The sequence below is a fragment of the Notolepis coatsorum genome (assembly GCF_963971535.1).
Source record: "Notolepis coatsorum genome assembly, chromosome: 5".
NCBI lineage: Eukaryota > Metazoa > Chordata > Actinopteri > Aulopiformes > Paralepididae > Notolepis > Notolepis coatsorum.
The window spans coordinates 2,881,179-2,900,540 of NC_140169.1; the positions used below are offsets into that span (position 1 = coordinate 2,881,179).

At 42.0% G+C, this 19,362-nt stretch overlaps 1 protein-coding gene across 1 annotated transcript in view; it reads left to right on the forward strand.

The window, feature by feature from the left end:
* LOC311229250 (serine/threonine-protein kinase Nek5) overlaps positions 1-19,362 on the forward strand; it is a gene marked incomplete at its 5' end in the record, with an annotated part of 74,843 nt that overhangs the window by 51,024 nt on the left and 4,457 nt on the right. Inside the window, 7 exons of the mRNA XM_084315317.1 lie at positions 2,016-2,094; positions 3,688-3,801; positions 3,977-4,066; positions 5,371-5,460; positions 10,166-10,246; positions 15,676-15,714; positions 18,358-18,622. Coding sequence (XP_084171443.1) covers positions 2,016-2,094; positions 3,688-3,801; positions 3,977-4,066; positions 5,371-5,460; positions 10,166-10,246; positions 15,676-15,714; positions 18,358-18,622 — 758 coding nt within the window. The remainder of the gene's footprint in view (positions 1-2,015; positions 2,095-3,687; positions 3,802-3,976; positions 4,067-5,370; positions 5,461-10,165; positions 10,247-15,675; positions 15,715-18,357; positions 18,623-19,362) is intronic.

The window sequence follows — 19,362 nt, forward strand, 5'->3', positions numbered from 1 at the left end:
TCACTACCACACTACAGAAGGTTAACCTTTCACTACCACACTACAGAAGGTTAACCTTTCACTACCACACTACAGAAGGTTAACCTTTCACTACCACACTATAGAAGGTTAACCTTTCACTACCACACTACAGAAGGTTAACCCTTTCACTACCACACTACAGAAGGTTAACCTTTCACTACCACACTACAGGAGGTTAACCTTTCACTACCACACTGCAGACAGTTAACCTTTCACTACCACACTACAGAAGGTTAACCTTTCACTACCACACTACAGAAGGTTAACCCTTTCACTACCACACTACAGAAGGTTAACCTTTCACTACCACACTACAGAAGGTTAACCTTTCACTACCACACTACAGGAGGTTAACCTTTCACTCAGCGTTTCCGTTAGCCGGTAATTACCGGTATTTGACCGGCAAAATCTGTTGAAGTCCGACATATTTAATCTCTCCGGTCTTAATGTCCGGTGAAAATAATTCCCTGAGTCTAAGCACAATTTGATTATTTGAATTGTATTAAAATAGGCTAAAATTAAATAGCCTATGCGATGAACGAAACAATCATTACATTTGTTTCATCGTTGCTTCTAATAATGACAACGACGTTGTCAGCGAGACCTTAGTGCTGGGTGTGCAAACTTTTGTGAAGCTGCAGAGCCGGAGCAGCAGCAGCACAATGCAGTACTCCAGCAGTACTCCAATTCAGCCATTTTCAATTCAATGTTGGGTGGGGGGCGCTGCTGTGCGGTCCCCAGAAAAGAGCCAATAACAGCTGAATCTGCTGCTCTGCATCGACATACTCTCGCAAATAAGTCATTGGGAGGTGGAGAGAGAGAGAGAGTCGTCACGCAAACCCGCGATAATGTTGCCGTCTCTCTCTGCCAAATTTCTCAGTTCTTCGCTTGATATAATTAATACAAATGTCCAATATAACGGAATTCGTTAGCTCATAAAAATGTGATTATAACAGACTGTTGTTTATTAATGTCGGGCGACTGCCCACAGACACCTATTTGATTTAAAGTCGGCAGCAGCACGAGTCTCGGGACTTATTTTATTTGGAATATAATGACTTTATACGCAAAAGTAGCCTAGTTTTAAGTAAAAATATTATAAATCTACATGCCTTGATGATGTCATTCTTTTGTTTTGTTGTCATTCTTTTGCCTATCAATTGTTTTTAAGCTCAATAAACTCTGACCGGAATTTCTCTCATTTGACTGGTAGATTGAAATCTACCGGACACTGAGGCCGGCAACAATTTTTTCTAACGGAAACCCTGCTTTCACTACCACACTACAGAAGGTTAACCTTTCACTACCACACTACATAAGGTTAACCTTTCACTACCACACTACAGAAGGTTAACCTTTCACTACCACACTACAGAAGGTTAACCTTTCACTACCACACTACAGAAGGTTAACCTTTCACTACCACACTACAGAAGGTTAACCTTTCACTACCACACTACATAAGGTTAACCTTTCACTACCACACTACAGAAGGTTAACCTTTCACTACCACACTACAGAAGGTTAACCTTTCACTACCACACTACAGAAGGTTAACCTTTCACTACCACACTACAGAAGGTTAACCTTTCACTACCACACTACAGAAGGTTAACCTTTCACTACCACACTACAGAAGGTTAACCTTTCACTACCACACTACAGAAGGTTAACCTTTCACTACCACACTACAGAAGGTTAACCTTTCACTACCTGACAATACAGAAGGTTAACCCTTTCACTACCACACCACATGAGGTTAACCCTTTCACTACCACATTACAGGAGGTTAACCCTTTCACTACCACACTATATAAGGTTAACCTTTCACTACCTGACACTACAGAAGGTTAACATTTCACTACCACACTACCACTCACTCTCTCTCTCTCTCTCTCTCTCTCTCTCTCTCTCTCTCTCTCTCTCTCTCTCTCTCTCTCTCTCTCTCTCTCTCTCTCTCTCTCTCTCTCTCTCTCTCTCTCTCTCTCTCTCAGGGTGGCAGCAGCTCGTAACGAATACCTCCAGAGAAGACTAGAGGCCAACTTGTACAAGCTGAGAGCAGAGAAACATCTGGTAGGTCAGCAGACAGACAGAACCAGACACAACATTACTACTGTTTGATTGAAAACGTTATTAACAGATTGCAGAATGGGTACAGTACAGCTCAATACACACAATTGCATCAGGGTCCCCCATTTTCAATTCATCATATTATGACATACACGACATACAGATAGACAATACTGCTACATCTATACATTTATGACATACCAGATTTGCAAATACAGTACTGTTTGTGATACAAAAATAGTCTAAAAAAGAGAGTATATACATTTGACGTAGAAACTGTACATTGGAGGAGGTTGGGTAGGTGGGGTCGGGACTGTACATTGGCGGTGGTTGGGTGGGGAGGGGGGGGGGGGTTGGGTAGGCGGGGTGGGGGAAACTGTACAACTGTACAAGCAATACTGTACATTGGAATATCGACAAAACCATACTTGGTTCCAAGAGGAGGGTCTCATGTATTCTTGGGTTAGGTCATTTACTGTACATTGGAGGGGGTTGGGTTAGGACATTTACAGGGGCCAGTTTCGAATTGGGTAGGGCGTTGGTAGGGCGTTCCACATTGATGTGGCATAATTGCAAAACGTGTTTAGTCCCTTGTTTGAGCCGAATCTGGGTTTAATATGATTTGTGGAGCTCCCTCTGGTGTTGTGATCGTGGTATTCACTGACCTTTGGGAAGTATTTTGACATGTACATGGGTACCTTAGTCGTGTAGTGTATCTTGTAGACCAGGCCCATTGCAAGTTGCTGTACTCTGTCGTCTACTCTAAGCCATCCTAGGTTGTCAAAGTGGGCAGGGGTGAGGTGGGTTCTAGGAGTAAGGTCAAGTAGTAGTCTGACCAGTTTGTTTTGTGATGTTTGTAATCTTGTTTTTAGCGCCTTTGAGGTACTTTGGTACAGATGTTACTACTGTACCAGATATTACTATACCAGACTTTATTTACTACTGTATCACATTATTACTGTACCAGATGTTACTACTGTACCAGATTTGACTACTGTATGTGAATTTATAATAAGAAAAATCTTTGTGGATCCAAAATTCATGTTTACAATCATGTATCTCCTCCCTACTTCCCATTTCCCCACGTGGAATATACCTGATAATATATACCGGATAAATGACATGCTGGTGCTCGAGTGCGACATCTAGTGGCTGAACATTATCTATAGCACCGTTTAAATTACATTTTGTAGTACATGAAGTGTGTTAAAAATATATTTCTGAGATATGTACTTTTCTGAGAGTATACTTGCAATGTGTTTTGGTTCTTCTTATGGGCTTTCATGTACTAATTCAAAGCACATATTTAGTATGATAGTCATTAATGTGCTGTAAGAGTAATCTAACGATAACTGAGATGTTTACCAAACTTAAGTTGTACTTTAGTAATCCTATTAAATGTGTACTATTTTGGAAGAATATCTCCAAATGATAATTTCAATATATTTAAGCAAATCTTAAGTATAACTTTTAACACACTTAGGTACAATGTAAGTGGTTCAACATAAATGAGTACACAATGTATACTTTCAGGAAATATACTTAAGTATACAGTGTCCAACCCCCTGACCTTTGCCCTCTGAATATGTCCCCCAGGGCCTCCGTCCGTGCACGGCGGATGCTGAGCGCTACAGGCAGGCCGGCCAGGAGCATGGCGCGGGACGTCCCACACACCACAAGCCTCAGGACAACAGACAGCAGGGGAAACGGGTGTGGAGGAGAGAGAAATATCCACGTATTAACAGTATGCATACTGTTACTGTAGAATAAAGACAATTTGGATATATAAAAAAGGAAACAAACGTGTGTGTGCGTGTACGTGTGTGTGTGTGTGTGTGCGCGTGTGTGTGTGTGCGCGTGTACGTGTGTGTGTGTGTGTACACAGGAGTATCTGCAGCAGCTGGAGCTCATCAGACAGGAGTATTATAAAGATATGAGGAAGATGAGGGAGATGAAGGAGAGAGCTGAAGCTGAGGTATATGTCTGTTTTGTTTCCAGTTGGATATTTATATTTGCTGAAGGGGAGGGGGGTGACCAATTATTATTTTCCACTTTGCACAATGAGAGTTTTTAACTTTTTCAAAACCTCTTATGACCACCTGCTATCAGAATGTCTCATTAAGTCATGGTGTCTCTACTCAATCAACCCTGCTATCAGAAGGTATCCTTGAGTCATGGTGTCCTACTCAATCAACCCTGCTATCAGAAGGTATCCTTGAGTCATGGTGTCCTACTCAAACAACCCTGCTATCAGAAGGTCTCATTAAGTCATGGTGTCTCTACTCAAACAACCCTGCTATCAGAAGGTCTCATTAAGTCATGGTGTCCTGCTCAAACAACCCTGCTATCAGAAGGTCTCATTAAGTCATGGTGTCCTACTCAATCAACCCTGCTATCAGAAGGTCATATTAAGTCATGGTGTCCTACTCAATCAACCCTGCTATCAGAAGGTCATATTAAGTCATGGTGTCCTGCTCAATTAACCCTGCTATCAGAAGGTCATATTAAGTCATGGTGTCCTGCTCAATTAACCTCGTTCCCAGTTGTATCTCTGTGAGATAAAGCCTGGTAAAGAACTACTGCCGAAAGTGTGTATGGGGTAGAATTTCCGGTGTATGTACTTCCCCTGGAAGCTGCCTCCGAACGGACAAACATTTTCCCGAATCCTGTCAGCAAACAAGCTAGAACGCCGTCCCGGTCATGTAGTAAATTCTTCAGGCAAAGCCGTTGCAGTGGCTTAAACGAGGAAATATTGTGCACTTCACACGTTTCTATAATTGTTTTGTCGAAACCGGAAAGCCTGTAGCCTGTACTTCCTGTACTTCCGTTTAGACATTTTAGGAGGCATATCTTTACCAGCCCATGCTCAATCAACCCTGCTGTCGGAAAGGCCACGCCCTTCACCACGACCCCTTTTGGCCAATTCTTCAAGTGAATCACCTCTTCCTCGCCCCATGATCAAGCCTCCCACAGAGTGTTGTCATGTTACGTGAATCTCTTTTTTTCCCCCCTGAACTGTTTGGTCAACAAAACCTTCCCCATTCTCTAGTGGTCACAGATTTCCCCTCGATTTCGTTGATGCCAATTGGCTAAAAGGGGGCATGGCAATGGGAGTGGCTTATCGTAAAAAGTCACAGCTATTGGGAATTTGTGCTTGTTACTTTTTAAAGCATTCTCTCTTCACGTTATACTTTTTCTTCTCCGTACAAATTTGTATACTGTGTGTTAAACCACTTTCACATTAAATACATTTGGTGTCCTTTTATTGTGCTTCATCAGGCTCAGCCAAAGCTCCAGGGAGAGACTTATGTGGTTGAGAAGTCCAGAAACATGGAAGCTCCTGCCCACAGTAAAGACCAACCTGCACAGGTAGGACCATCACCATACTATTATATCCACAGGTAGGACCATCACCATACTATTATATCCACAGGTAGGACCATCACCATACTATTATATCCACAGGTAGGACCATCACCATACTATTATATCCACAGGTAGGACCATCACCATACTATTATATCCACAGGTAGGACCATCACCATACTATTATATCCACAGGTAGGACCATCACCATACTATTATATCCACAGGTAGGACCATCACCATACTATTATATCCACAGGTAGGACCATCACCATACTATTATATCCACAGGTAGGACCATCACCATACTATTATATCCACACCTATGACCATCACCATACTAGTATATCCACAGGTAGGACCATCACCATACTATTATATCCACACCTATGACCATCACCATACTAGTATATCCACAGGTAGGACCATCACCATACTATTATATCCACACCTATGACCATCACCATACTAGTATATCCACAGGTAGGACCATCACCATACTAGTATATCCACAGGTAGGACCATCACCATACTATTATATCCACAGGTAGGACCATCACCATACTATTATATCCACACCTAGGACCATCACCATACTATTATATCCACAGGTATAGGGCTGTCTTAAATACTTCGAAGCTTCGTTCGATGGGCATGGGATTCGAATATGAAAATAAAATTCGAATATATAAAAAAAGAATTTGCTAAATCAACTCTGCCTCTCTGTTAATTACAACAAGCAATGCTGTTTGTTATTTAACACTAGCAGCCGACAAGGGGTCACATGACCCCGAGGCATTTTCAATAAATGTATCCTCGTCACTCTGTCGAGCTCCAGCTCTGTCACTCAATGACTTTTCCTAAAAGTACCCGTTTTATCTGCAGCACGGTTTCTGAAATTTGAAAATGACTTCAGGAAAATGTAATTAGGACGTTATTCCACATATGGGCCGTTGGAACAGACGAACGTCACAGCACTTTGCGAGTGTCTGGCGCAGGGGTGGCCAACACGTGGCTCGCGAGCCGCATGTGGCTCTTTGCCCGTCAATGTGTGGCACTTCCATCCAAAAAAATTATAATTATAATATTTAAAAAATAAAATTTTATTTTTTATGTCACTCAAACCTACATATTTTTATATTCAGAGGTAATTATATAGTTTACACTGTTTATTTTTCTCATATTTCTCATATAAGCTGTCGGGTCGTCTGACCCGTTCCTGGCGGGAATTATTGGCATTTTCTCCATGGCTGTGCTGGTGTTAATATGAGGTCGGACTCTGCACTGACAGATGTGTTCATTGTGCTGCTTTTATAAAGCCTCAAATGACGGCTTACAATATGTCATGAAAGCAAAGTGTTTAGTTTGTCTAAGATTTAAAAAGGTTTAAACTTTACAGCACTGACAAAATTGAACAAAGTGCTGTAGGGGAGAACGGGGATAGTTGTCACACTTTTTACTCTAGTGTGAATTGCTCATCATCAAAACATCTTTCAATAGTCATTCCTACATTAAATTGAAGCTTAAGATGTTGGCTTGAAATGTGTATCCCTCTGATTTTCCAATGTATTGTAACAAAGAGTTAATCACCTATCAAAGCCACTCTTGACACATTGTGACAACCAACCCCATCATGGGGATGGTTGTCACCATGTGTTTTAATGAAAAAAATCTTAAAAAGAAGACAAGAAGGCAGAACTAAATTTGAAAGTTTAATTGCATTGACAAGTTGACAAATACATAACTTAATGCATCTTAACATAAACAGGAAACACATCTTTGGGCCATCCTATATAACAAAATAAGAACACAATAAATCGGCCTAACAATAATAGCCTACACAACATGTGACAACCAACCCCAAAGAAAATGTGATGACCAACCCCAACTGGAATGTCTTGATAGCATCAAGGCTAACAGCCATCTAACAACTAGTTAGCTAGCTAACAACAATCTAAACTATAGATATCCCTTCACACTTGTTAAGGGTAATAATTGTTTCATTATCAACCAATTGTGTAAAAGCCTAGAAGAAAAATACTGAGGAGCGGAATATTTACAAATGGACATGAAAAACACAAAAAGTCCTCTCAACTCAAGTTCAGCTGTTTCACTCCAACGATGACAATGTAGGTGAACTCTGACCCCAATTCTGGACATTTAAATACCAAAATATGGGAGACAGGACCCTCTGGTGGTGAAATATAATGAATGTGACAACATACCCGTGTGACAACGTCCCCCGTTCTCCCCTACAAGTCCCACAACATCATTTTTTTTTTAATAATAAAAGAATTTTAATTTTAAAGGGGACATGCATTATAAATGGCTTTTTCTGTGTTTAGCATGGTTTTATAGTAATACGGGTTAGTATCAATGGGTCTGTGTCTCTAATTACCATATTGACTCATCAGTCTAGTCTCGAGTTCACGAGATCCTCCCTCACTCAACTAAGCTGTTCTGATTTGACTAACTAACTAACGCCCCCTCTATGGTTGACAGCGACAGCAGAAACAGAGCGAGGCAGATAGTGTAACCCGACACTTCCTCAAACAGAGCGAGGCAGACAACGAGCGAGTGACAGACAGAGAGAGAGAGAGAGAGGAGCTTCTGTCATGGAAACAAACCTTGTGCGGAAGCAGCAGTAGCACATACTCATTTACACACAACCTGGACCTCGCGGGGAAGCAGCAGTAGCACATACTCATTTACACACAACCTGGACCTCGCGGGGAAGCAGCAGTAGCACATACTCATTTACACACAACCTGGACCTCGCGGGGAAGCAGCAGTAGCACACACTCATTTACACACAACCTGGACCTCGCGGGGAAGCAGCAGTAGCACATACTCATTTACACACAACCTGGACCTCACATACTATTATATCCACAGGTAGGACCATCACCATACTATTATATCGACAGGTAGGACCATCACCATACTATTATATCCACACCTAGGACCAACACCATACTATTATATCCACACCTACTGTAGGACCATCACCATACTATTATATCAGCAATTAATCTCATACATACTACCACTACTAAAGTAAAACATTTGTATATTCTTTCCACACTAAGTATATTTTTTGTATATTCAATATTTTTGTATCTTTTCTGAGAGTATACTTATATCTTTGATACTTCTTATGTGCTTTCGTGTACTAATTCAAAGCACATGTTTAGTATGATTGTCATTAATAATATGCTGTAAGTGGAATCTAAGCACATAAAAGGTCCTGGGATGTTTACCAAACTTAAGTTGTACTTTAGAAAATGTATTAAAAGTGTACTATTTTGGTAAGAAAAAGTAACCAAATACATCAGAAGAATAATTTCTATATATTTAAACACATCTTAAGTACAACTTAAATGGTTTCAACACAACAAATATTTTATGAATACATCAAAAGTATACTAAAGTAAAAAGGCGGCTGGGTGGCGCAGCGGAGATTGCGCTCGTCACCAATGCGAGAGACTCCGGTCTCGAATCCAGGTGTCAGCATTGCCTCTGGCTTGGGCCAGCCGTCATACTAACTCGTTTGGCTGAGTTAGCGGGAGGGAAGTCGTGGGTGGTAATCTGGCGTTGTGGACAGCGACTCCTACAGGTCAGGTCTGGGCGCCTGCACAGCAAAAGACAGGAAGTGGTGAAGGCAGCGTGACCTCCCACGCGTTACACTTCACCAATGAGAGTCCGCGCTGTCAGGTGAAAAGAGAGCCGCTGGCTGTCTCCGCATGTGTCGGAGGAAGCATGTGGTACTGGTAGACTTCAGGGCTCCCTAGATCGACCAGTAGGGGGCACATGCGCACAACGACCAGGTAGGGGAGGGGGGAATTGGCATAACGACTAAATTGGGATGGGAGGAAAAAGCACAGAGAATCAGGCGGAAAAAAGAGAATTAAAAAAATATATATAAGTATACAAAGTTACTTCCAGAAAATATACTCAAGGGTGCTATAGATAACATTCAGCCACTAGATGTCACACTACACCTCCTTCCTCCCATTGCATTCACATAACAACACCTCTGTTGCTCAAAGCACACGCCTCCTCAAGTCAGTTAGACAGATATAAACAAAACCTTCATTTAGGACCCGCCAACATTTTTAACGATTAATTCACAATCATAATCTTTTTTTGGGGGGAAAGAAATACTTTTATTCCACACCTTTCTAAAAGCTCTGTGGCTGTATTGTTTTATGACATTTCTTTTTATGTTTTAATATTAAATTACATAAAGATATTGGCAACTAAGTAACTAACAATTGTTTTGATTGATATTGAAATTACAATTATTAAACACGATTACTCATTGATTTGAGAACATCATAATGGCGATGACCAAATTGAAAGGATGACCTTTCTGTCGTCTTCTACAAGTTACCAAAGACCTTTCAAAATAACAGGAGACATGTGCTGTGACTCCCTCCTCCCTCTCAACACCAGCTGAAACTACTGTTTCAGTGCACCGCTGTGAAGGAAGGGTGCGCTGCATTTACAACACAAGACTAAATGAAAGCAACACGGCATGAGGCACAATAATAGCTTTATCTCAATTAACTTATTTTCACGTGGGAAGACAAAATTGTAATTGAAATTAAAACTGGATTAATTGCGCAACCCTGATACGAATAATAGTGTGTTTCATGTATTTTTCATGTGTAGTCATAACTTGGTGTGTTGCCTTGTCATCATTCAGGACATAGAGGGAGCGTTGAGACTGATCAGAGATGAGGCCAGAGAGGAGAAGAGAGCACTGCAGAGGAAACACAAGAACAAGGTCAGACTCATTTTTATCCTGAATACTATTGTTCTGTTATGAGGAGTGACATGATAATTGGACATAAAACGATCTCTTTGCTCAAGCCTTTAAACGAGATATCAGGAAGGCCAACTTTTTATTTGATTTTTTAATATTTTGGCTGCACTCTTTTTATTCTGCCTATTTCTATGCACTTCCTATCAAATTAATGTGTCGGTTCTATGCTAATTTGATCTTACTACCTCTTATGCACTGTGCCGCCTAGCTCTTTACATCAACACTGTGATTATTGTATTGTAAATGAGGGCTATTTTATTTTATTGATTTATTGTCTAACTATTTTATTGCACTGTACCATTGCACTATTTGATCTTCTACTCTATTTTGCTCTTTTATTAGTGTCTATTTTAAAACTGTGATTTAATGTTCTATTTTGATGCTCATTTTATACTTATTTTATGTCTGCATTGCTCTTGATCTGCCAATTTTGTGCTAATTTTATGCCTGTCTTTTTTTGCTGCTGTGAAGCAGTTTGAGCTGCAATTCCTTTATGAAAGGTGCTATACAAATAAAGTTTATCATTATTGTAAAACTTACCAACTGAGATTTTGGCTGCGACGTTGAACCTTTCAACTGTAGTTGTCCCAACGTGAGAGAAGTTGAAGAAGTAGAGGAGCTGAGCTCTGGAGACACAGAACGCCTCCTTCCTCCTCACAGCAGAGCAATAGGATTCAGGTTTTTTTTAATGGTGAAATGCCCCTTTAACTAGAAGCAGCTGAAAGGCAAGACATCAAAGTCAAAGTCAAAGATTTGTATTGCCATGTATGGACGAATCCACATTGGAATACGGGTACATGAGCAAACACTGCACAAAATATGTAAAAAACACAGACAGTATAAAACACAGACAGTATAAAAGGACAAATGCTAAAATTGATATCGAACATCCCCTAAAAGTGCATATCATAGTTAAATGTGAATATTTCTTCAGCTAGTCAGATAGTAAATTATATTGACCATATTGACCAAATTGTTTACACTGCCTGTGTTGTTTTTAACTACCTGTACACTGTGTTGTTTACTACCTGTACCCCCCCCCCCCCCCCCCCATGCTGCTATGATGCCTGAATTTCCCCAAGGGGATCAATAAAGGAATATCTTATCTTATCTTATCTTAAAAAAGCACTTCCACAAACCTGACTAAATAACACTAATAAAAACACAGAAACAAAATAGGATAAAATACAAAACTAGCCTTTGGAGTTATTCAGGCTCCGCACAGCACTGGGGAAAAAGCTCTTAGTAAACCGAGAGGTAGAGCATGTGATAGAGCGGTAACGTCTGCCCGAGGGGAGGGGGACAAAGAGGCCTGCGGCTGGGTGACCAGAGGGGTCGTTGATAATGCCAGAGGCACGGGAAAGCAGCCTGGCACCATAGATCTGTTCTAGAGCTGGCAGGCTAGACCCGATTGTCTTGCGTGCAAGACGCACAATTCTATTCAGAGATTTCTTCTCCTGGTCTGTGATGTTACCAAACCATATTGTACAGGAGGAAGTAAGGATGCTCTCGATCACACAGCGATAGAAGTTGTGTAGAATCACCCTGTTATTTGTGAACTCTTTCAGTTTCCTGAGAAAGAAAAGACGTTGCTGGGACTTTTTAACAATGGTTCTGGTATTGGAGTGCCAGCTCAGGTCATTTGAAATAGTGACCCCAAGAAATTTAAAACTGCTCACCATCTCCACCTCTGAGCCATTTATGGTAATGGGGAGATGGGATACCTTGCTATGTCTAAAATCGATGACTAGCTCCTTCGTTTTGGAAGCATTCAGGGTGAGGTTATTGGTCTCACTCCACCTAACTAGGTTCTGTACCTCTGATCTGTAAAATGACTCGTCATTTGAGTTTATACGCCCAATGACCGTGGTATCATCAGCATACTTTACTATCAGATTGTTATCATAGGAAGCAGTACAGTCATGAGTGCAGAGAGAGAACAGTAAAGGGCTGAGAATGCAGCCTTGTGGAGAACCAGTACTTAAAACAAGTTCATCAGACATATTGTTTCCAATCCTGACTCTTTGAGGTCTCAAAATTAAAAAGCTAAGAATCCATTCACAGATAGCGTCGCATAGACCCAGACACTGAAGTTTGTGGATCAGATTAGATGGAATAAGCGTATCACTCTGGTGTAGGGATGGAGTGGTTACCAGTTTTACTGATAACCATGGTAAAATTATCTGAAATACCATCTACTCTAGACTGTTCAGTAGTATTCCTAGATCAGTGGTCTAGAGTAGTATTCCTAGATCAGTGGTCTAGAGTAGTATTCCTAGATCGGTGGTCTAGAGTAGTATTCCTAGATCGGTGGCTAGCAAAAAAAAACAGGCTAGCATATATGTATGATTAGCAACAACACTGATTTTGATGGATTTTCAGTTTTTTTGTAATGTCAGATTGAAAATAATACAATCTTTTATTCAATTTCAGCCCTGATCATAACACCACATATTCATTTTATAATTCTAACCCTTTAAATGCCAGTGTGTGTGATGGCATATATTTGCAATATATCAAAAGCAAAGTAGTTTTTTCTGGGGAGGGGGTTATTACAGGCTAGCATGTGTCAATGATTAGCAACAACAGTTTTTTGTAAGGGTCCCGCCTCCACCAATCACATGCGGCTCCTATTGTGTGTGTGTGAGAGCAAGAGAGAGAGAGAGAGAGAGATAGTTCTCCAACTTGCCAGATGATTTAAAAAAAATTAAAAAAAAAAATCCCCCACATTTTTTTTTTTTTTTTTTGCAGTCAGGCCACTGAACTTAGAAGCAGGCCAGGACAGTGTTTCTAGTTGCAGCAGCGCAATAGTTAGATAACCTAGGTGGGGAACAACCAGGAGATCACTGCAACTCACACAAGTTGGAGAACTATCTCTCTCTCTCTCTCTTGCTGTCACACACACACACAAAAGGAGCCACATATTGATTGGTGGAGGCGGGACCCTTACAAAAAACTGTTGTTGCTAATCATTGACACATGCTAGCCTGTAATAATCCCCCCCAGAAAAATCTACTTTGCATTTGATATATTGCAAATATATGCCATCACACACACGGGCATTTAAAGGGTTAGAATTATAAAATTAATATGTGGTGTTATGATCAGGGCTGAAGTTGAATAAAAGATTGTATTATTTTCAATCTGACATTACAAAAAAACTGAAATCCATCAAAATCAGTGTTGTTGCTAATCATACATATGCTAGCCTGTTTTTTAACAATAATTTGTGATGTCATCACAAACACTGGCATTTAAAGGGTACAAATAAAAAAAATGCCTGCACCAGAATGCAGGAAATGAAGTCTTTGTAACAAGAAATGTCCTGGTGGGGCTATATTTGACTGACTGGGGCTATATTTTGCACTATATTTCCTGGCCTGAATGATTTCCCCAGTCCGGCCCTGGTTAAAAGCCTCCAATGCTGAGCGGTCAGGTGGCGTAGCGGAGATTGTGTTCGTCACCAACACCGGAGACGCTGGATTCGCCTGTTCGAATCCAGCTCACAGCTCCGGCGTTGTCACCAGCTTGGCTGGCCGTTCACACTAATACAATTGGCTGTATTAGAGGGTGGGAAAGCTGGCGGGGTGGGTCCGGGTCGTTGTAAACAGCGACTCCTACAGTTCGGTCGGGGCGCCTGCTCAGCGCGGATAGGATCTAAGGGGGGTAGTGTGATCCTTCCACACGTTACACCCTCTCAGTGAGAGTCTGCGCTGCCAGGTGAAAAGAAACGGTTGATTGGCTAGACGTGTGTCGGAGGAAGCACGTGATAGCCTCCACTCTCCCAGACCGACTGTGGGGGGTAAGTGCGCAGCGACCAGGAAGGGGATTGGGAATTGGCATAACGACTAACATTGGGATGGGAGAAAATCGGAGGAAAAAGGAGGGGGAAAAATATCAATAAAAAAAAAGCCTCCAATGCTTATTAGTGTGTGTGCGTTTGAACGTGTGCATGTTTCAACCATACATTTCTATTTATAAAAAAAAATAAAAAAATATTATTATTATTATAAAAAAAATTTTTTTACCTCCTATAATAGTGGGGGTCGCGACCTGAAAAGTTTGGGAACCCCTGGTCTAGAGTAGTGTTCCTAGATCAGTGGTCTAGAGTAGTATTCCTAGATCAGTGGTCTAGAGTAGTATTCCTAGATCAGTGATCTAGAGTAGTATTCCTAGATCAGTGGTCTAGAGTAGTATTCCTAGATCAGTGATCTAGAGTAGTATTCCTAGATCAGTGGTCTAGAGTAGTATTCCTAGATCAGTGGTCTAGAGTAGTATTCCTAGATCAGTGGTCTAGAGTAGTATTCCTAGATCAGTGGTCTAGAGTAGTATTCCTAGATCAGTGGTCTAGATCAGTGGTCTAGAGTAGTGTTCCTAGATCAGTGGTCTAGAGTAGTATTCCTAGATCAGTGGTCTAGATCAGTGGTCTAGAGTAGTATTCCTAGATCAGTGGTCTAGAGTAGTATTCCTAGATCAGTGGTCTAGAGTAGTATTCCTAGATCAGTGGTCTAGATCAGTGGTCTAGAGTAGTGTTCCTAGATCAGTGGTCTAGAGTAGTATTCCTAGATCAGTGGTCTAGAGTAGTATTCCTAGATCAGTGGTCTAGAGTAGTATTCCTAGATCAGTGGTCTAGATCAGTGGTCCTAGTGGGTGCTGGCCTGACCTCTCTGATGGAAATCCTGTGGTGTAGGGCAGTGGTTTTCAACCTATTTAGCCGGTGGCCCTTAAAAAAGTTGTAGTCGCTAACTTGATAATTAGAGGTGGGCTTTAGACTACAAACACAGATTATAAATACAAGATCGTGTATGTATTGAGAACCACTGGTGTAGTAGGGGACTTCTTTATTAATTTCCCTGGTGTTTTGTTCTTCTAAATGTTATTCTAGCCAACATTTCCCTGGTGTTGTGTTGCTTGTTTTCTTCTAAATGTTATTCTAGCCAACATTTCCCTGGTGTTGTGTTGCTTGTTTTCTTCTAAATATTATTCTAGCCAACATTTCCCTGGTGTTTTGTTGCTTGTTTTCTTCTAAATGTTATTCTAGACAACATTTCCCTGGTGTTTTGTTGCTTGTTTTCTTCTAAATGTTATTCTAGCCAACATTTCCCTGGTGTTGTGTTGCTTGTTTTCTTCTAAATGTTATTCTAGCCAACATTTCCCTGGTGTTTTGTTGCTTGTTTTCTTCTAAATGTTATTCTAGCCAACATTTCCCTGGTGTTGTGTTGCTTGTTTTCTTCTAAATGTTATTCTAGCCAACATTTCCCTGGTGTTTTGTTGCTTGTTTTCTTCTAAATGTTATTCTAGCCAACATTTCCCTGGTGTTGTGTTGCTTGTTTTCTTCTAAATGTTATTCTAGCCAACATTTCCCTGGTGTTGTGTTGCTTGTTTTGTAGAAAGGGATCATGTTCGAGATCCGCTTGGATCAGGCAGAGGTGAGAGAAGAAGGACAAAAGGAGGGCGGACAGGAGAGAGAAGAAGGACAAAAGGAGGGGGGACAGGAGGAGAGAGAAAGGGAGAGTAATGCGGAGGACAGGAGAGACGTGGACCAAGAAGTAAGGTTTCAGCGACATTCTCTCAAATGTGGCTCAGGACTGTACCGCTGTCATTCTGACTTCTCACCATTACTGCAGATTGTCTGTCTTTAACTAATTGTTGACATGAGCGTTGTTTGAAAGTCGCTAGGCAGCATGGGTAAACCACCCTTGTTAAAACCACAGCTCTGTTTACTGTAGCTAATGTTACTGTATTATTCGACTGTAGGGAGGTGTAGTGGTTACTTCCTGGTCTATAGGGAGGTGTAGTGGTTACTTCCTGGTCTATAGGGAGGTGTAGTGGTTACTTCCTGGTCTGTAGGGAGGTGTAGTGGTTACTTCCTGGTCTATAGGGAGGTGTAGTGGTTACTTCCTGGTCTATAGGGAGGTGTAGTGGTTACTTCCTGGTCTATAGGGAGGTGTAGTGGTTACTTCCTGGTCTATAGGGAGGTGTAGTGGTTACTTCCTGGTCTATAGGGAGGTGTAGTGGTTACTTCCTGGTCTGTAGGGAGGTGTAGTGGTTACTTCCTGGTCTATAGGGAGGTGTAGTGGTTACTTCCTGGTCTATAGGGAGGTGTAGTGGTTACTTCCTGGTCTGTAGGGAGGTGTAGTGGTTACTTCCTGGTCTGTAGGGAGGTGTAGTGGTTACATCATTGTTGTTTCCGGCCGGTCCATCTCGCTTGAAATTGCAATGCATTTCCAATGGACACATTTCTAAAACGTCTCGTTTAAAACAAATAAAGCATGAACATTGGCATGGGGTAGCTCAACATGAAACAATTCTAAATTAATTGTAAAATAATTTACGTATAGTTTTATTTGAACCTAAAAATGCTTACAATAATGTTAGCGATAGAAGGGAACTCATTTTGTGCAAAAATGGAAAGCTTGCCAATGTTCATGAGGCAGAATTATTACAATAGCCGACGATAATACATTTCCCCAATGATAAATCCCTATACGGGTGGACCGCGTGGGAAACTAAAGTGACATCAGACTACACCTCCCTATAGACCTCTTAGGAGGGATAGTTCACTTTAGTTGAACTCGTCATGTTTCAGCATTCTTACCCGTGTGTAAAAGTGCATCTACAAGTAAGCTAGTGACCACTGCTGTCACCAGCACCAGTCCTCCCAGGTGTCGGGCTCCTGATTCACTAACAGCCTGTGCAGAGTCGTCCCAGAGTGAGCGCTGGAAACAGAAAGAGTGATTATCCTTCAATGCCTCACTGTTTGCATCTGTCTAGCAGCTTATCCTACACGGATCACGCCCCCAAGGCTTCCCTTCTGCCACACACACAGTCAGCTGGTCTCAACGAGGTCCTCACTCGTGCAGCTGGTCTCAACGAGGTCCTCACTCATGCAGCTGGTCTCAACGAGGTCCTCACTCGTGCAGTAGAGCGCTTATGAGCCCCGGGAGCTCAGGTGATGTCACGTTCACTATGAAAACAGTTCCCTTAACACTTTCTCTGCCACGCTTATATCCATCAATGTTTGATCACTGCCAGCACTGTACGTCTATGGAGATGTTCACCTTCTTTGCAGGGCTATAACTTTTTAAATTGTATTGCTAAATTGACATTACTATGGCCCATTCAACATCGATTATCTATCGTTCAGGATGTAGGAACGTTTGACTTTTTCATTCACACATTCATACGAAAATACCGTCTAGAGTATAAATACCGGTATGTTTTTATCGTTTTCTGCAGTATTTCCTAGAACGTGAGATATAGTCATAAATGCATATATTAGATTATCAAATGCCGTTTGATACCGATCGACACTATATTAAAAATGCGCGGGTGAACGGGGGGGGGGGGGGGGGGGGGGGTAGTTTATAATTCTGTGATCGTCGTTAAATGCTTCATGTAGTATGGGTGATATATAGATCAGAGCAGTTTGTATGGATAATAATGAACAAAAACGCTGAAACTCACGGCAGCTTCCTCTTAGCGTTGGGAGATGATACTGGAGCAAACAGATCCCAGTTATGTGATGGGGATCGAGGCGATCCATTTCCGGTTTGTATAATACTAATACATGCCCAAATCATGTAGATTATTGAGTTATGGCAACGATCCATATCCACGGTGTGTGTCTTGAGTCCCGCGACGATAAACGAGTGGCCGGACCGATTTAGGGGACGGACCGAGCTCCAACGGGCATATCCGGTTTGGCAACTCGCCGATCAGCCACCAGGTGGCAGTATTGAAGCGTTGCAGAGTTGTGCCGGCTCACACAGCATCAGACAATCCTCCGTGAGTGAAATATGAATACCATGGCGAAAATATGAAATATGATCAGAATAACGTCGTACGCCGTGATCTGGCAGAATTCGCATGAACTTGAAACCCGTCTTAAGCCGTTTCCGGCGGAGAAAGTGTGGTAGAGGTTTCTAATCATGCAGTCAGCTGTCTCCAAGTATACTTTTAGAAATTATACTTCAGTATATCTTTCACATGGAATATTCCCCTTAGGGACAATTAAGTTATCTTATACAAACAGTGAAGTGTGTGTGTGTGTGTGTGTGTGTACTTCCCAGGAACAAGACCCTCTTAACCAGACCCTGAGCTTCCAGGCCGGAGAAGAGCTGAGACACAGGGATTGGTCGGCGGCTGGGCAGGAGGAGCACAGGGATTGGTCGGGGGCTGGGCAGGAGGAGCACAGGGATTGGTCGGCGGCTGGGCGAGGGGAGGGACAGGATGAGACCGAGGGGAGGAAGGTGTGGAGACAGGAAGCCCCTCAGACTCTACTCAGTGCTCTGGCTAAGATGGACGTCTCCTCCGTCTACACTACTATGGCTGAAGGTGTGTGTGATGTGGGGGGGGGGGGGGGGACTACTGGGATGTACACACACACACTGACTCAACCCCTCTCTCACTCAAACATACATGGTAAATGGACTGCATTTATATCATGCTTTTATCCAAAGTGCTTTACAACTTATGCCTCACATTCACCCGCTCACTGACCGACCATGCAAGGGTGCAGTTAAGGAGCCGGAGTATAACCGGGAAACCTTCCGATTACCAGACAGCCGCTCCACCTCCTGAGCCACTGTTGCTGTGTGTGTAAACATAATGCACACACATACAGCGCTGATGTTCCATGGACTTAACCCTTTCACCACCACACTACAGAAGGGTTGACCCTTTCACTGCGAAAATACAGAAGGTTAACCATTTCACTGCCACACACGACAAAGGGTTAACCCTTTCACAACCACACTACAGAAGGTTAACCCTTTCACTGCCACACTTAACCGTCTGTAGTGTGGCAGTGAAAGGGTTAACAGTCTGTAGTGTGGCAGTGAAAGGGTTAAAGGCGTTTCTAGGAGGATTTAGTTTGTCGAGACCGAAAAAGCCACCTATCCACATTCATTCAAAGACTACAGCCAATCACGATGTCTTACCTTTCTCTCATCCTCCAATCATATTCCTCCTCCTGCTGAATTGAGCTCTCGGTATCTGAGCTGTCTTCTTGCGTCACCACCACCACCTCATTCTCCTCCTTGGAGCTTAGCTTTGTTAGGTTACTTGTAAATAAA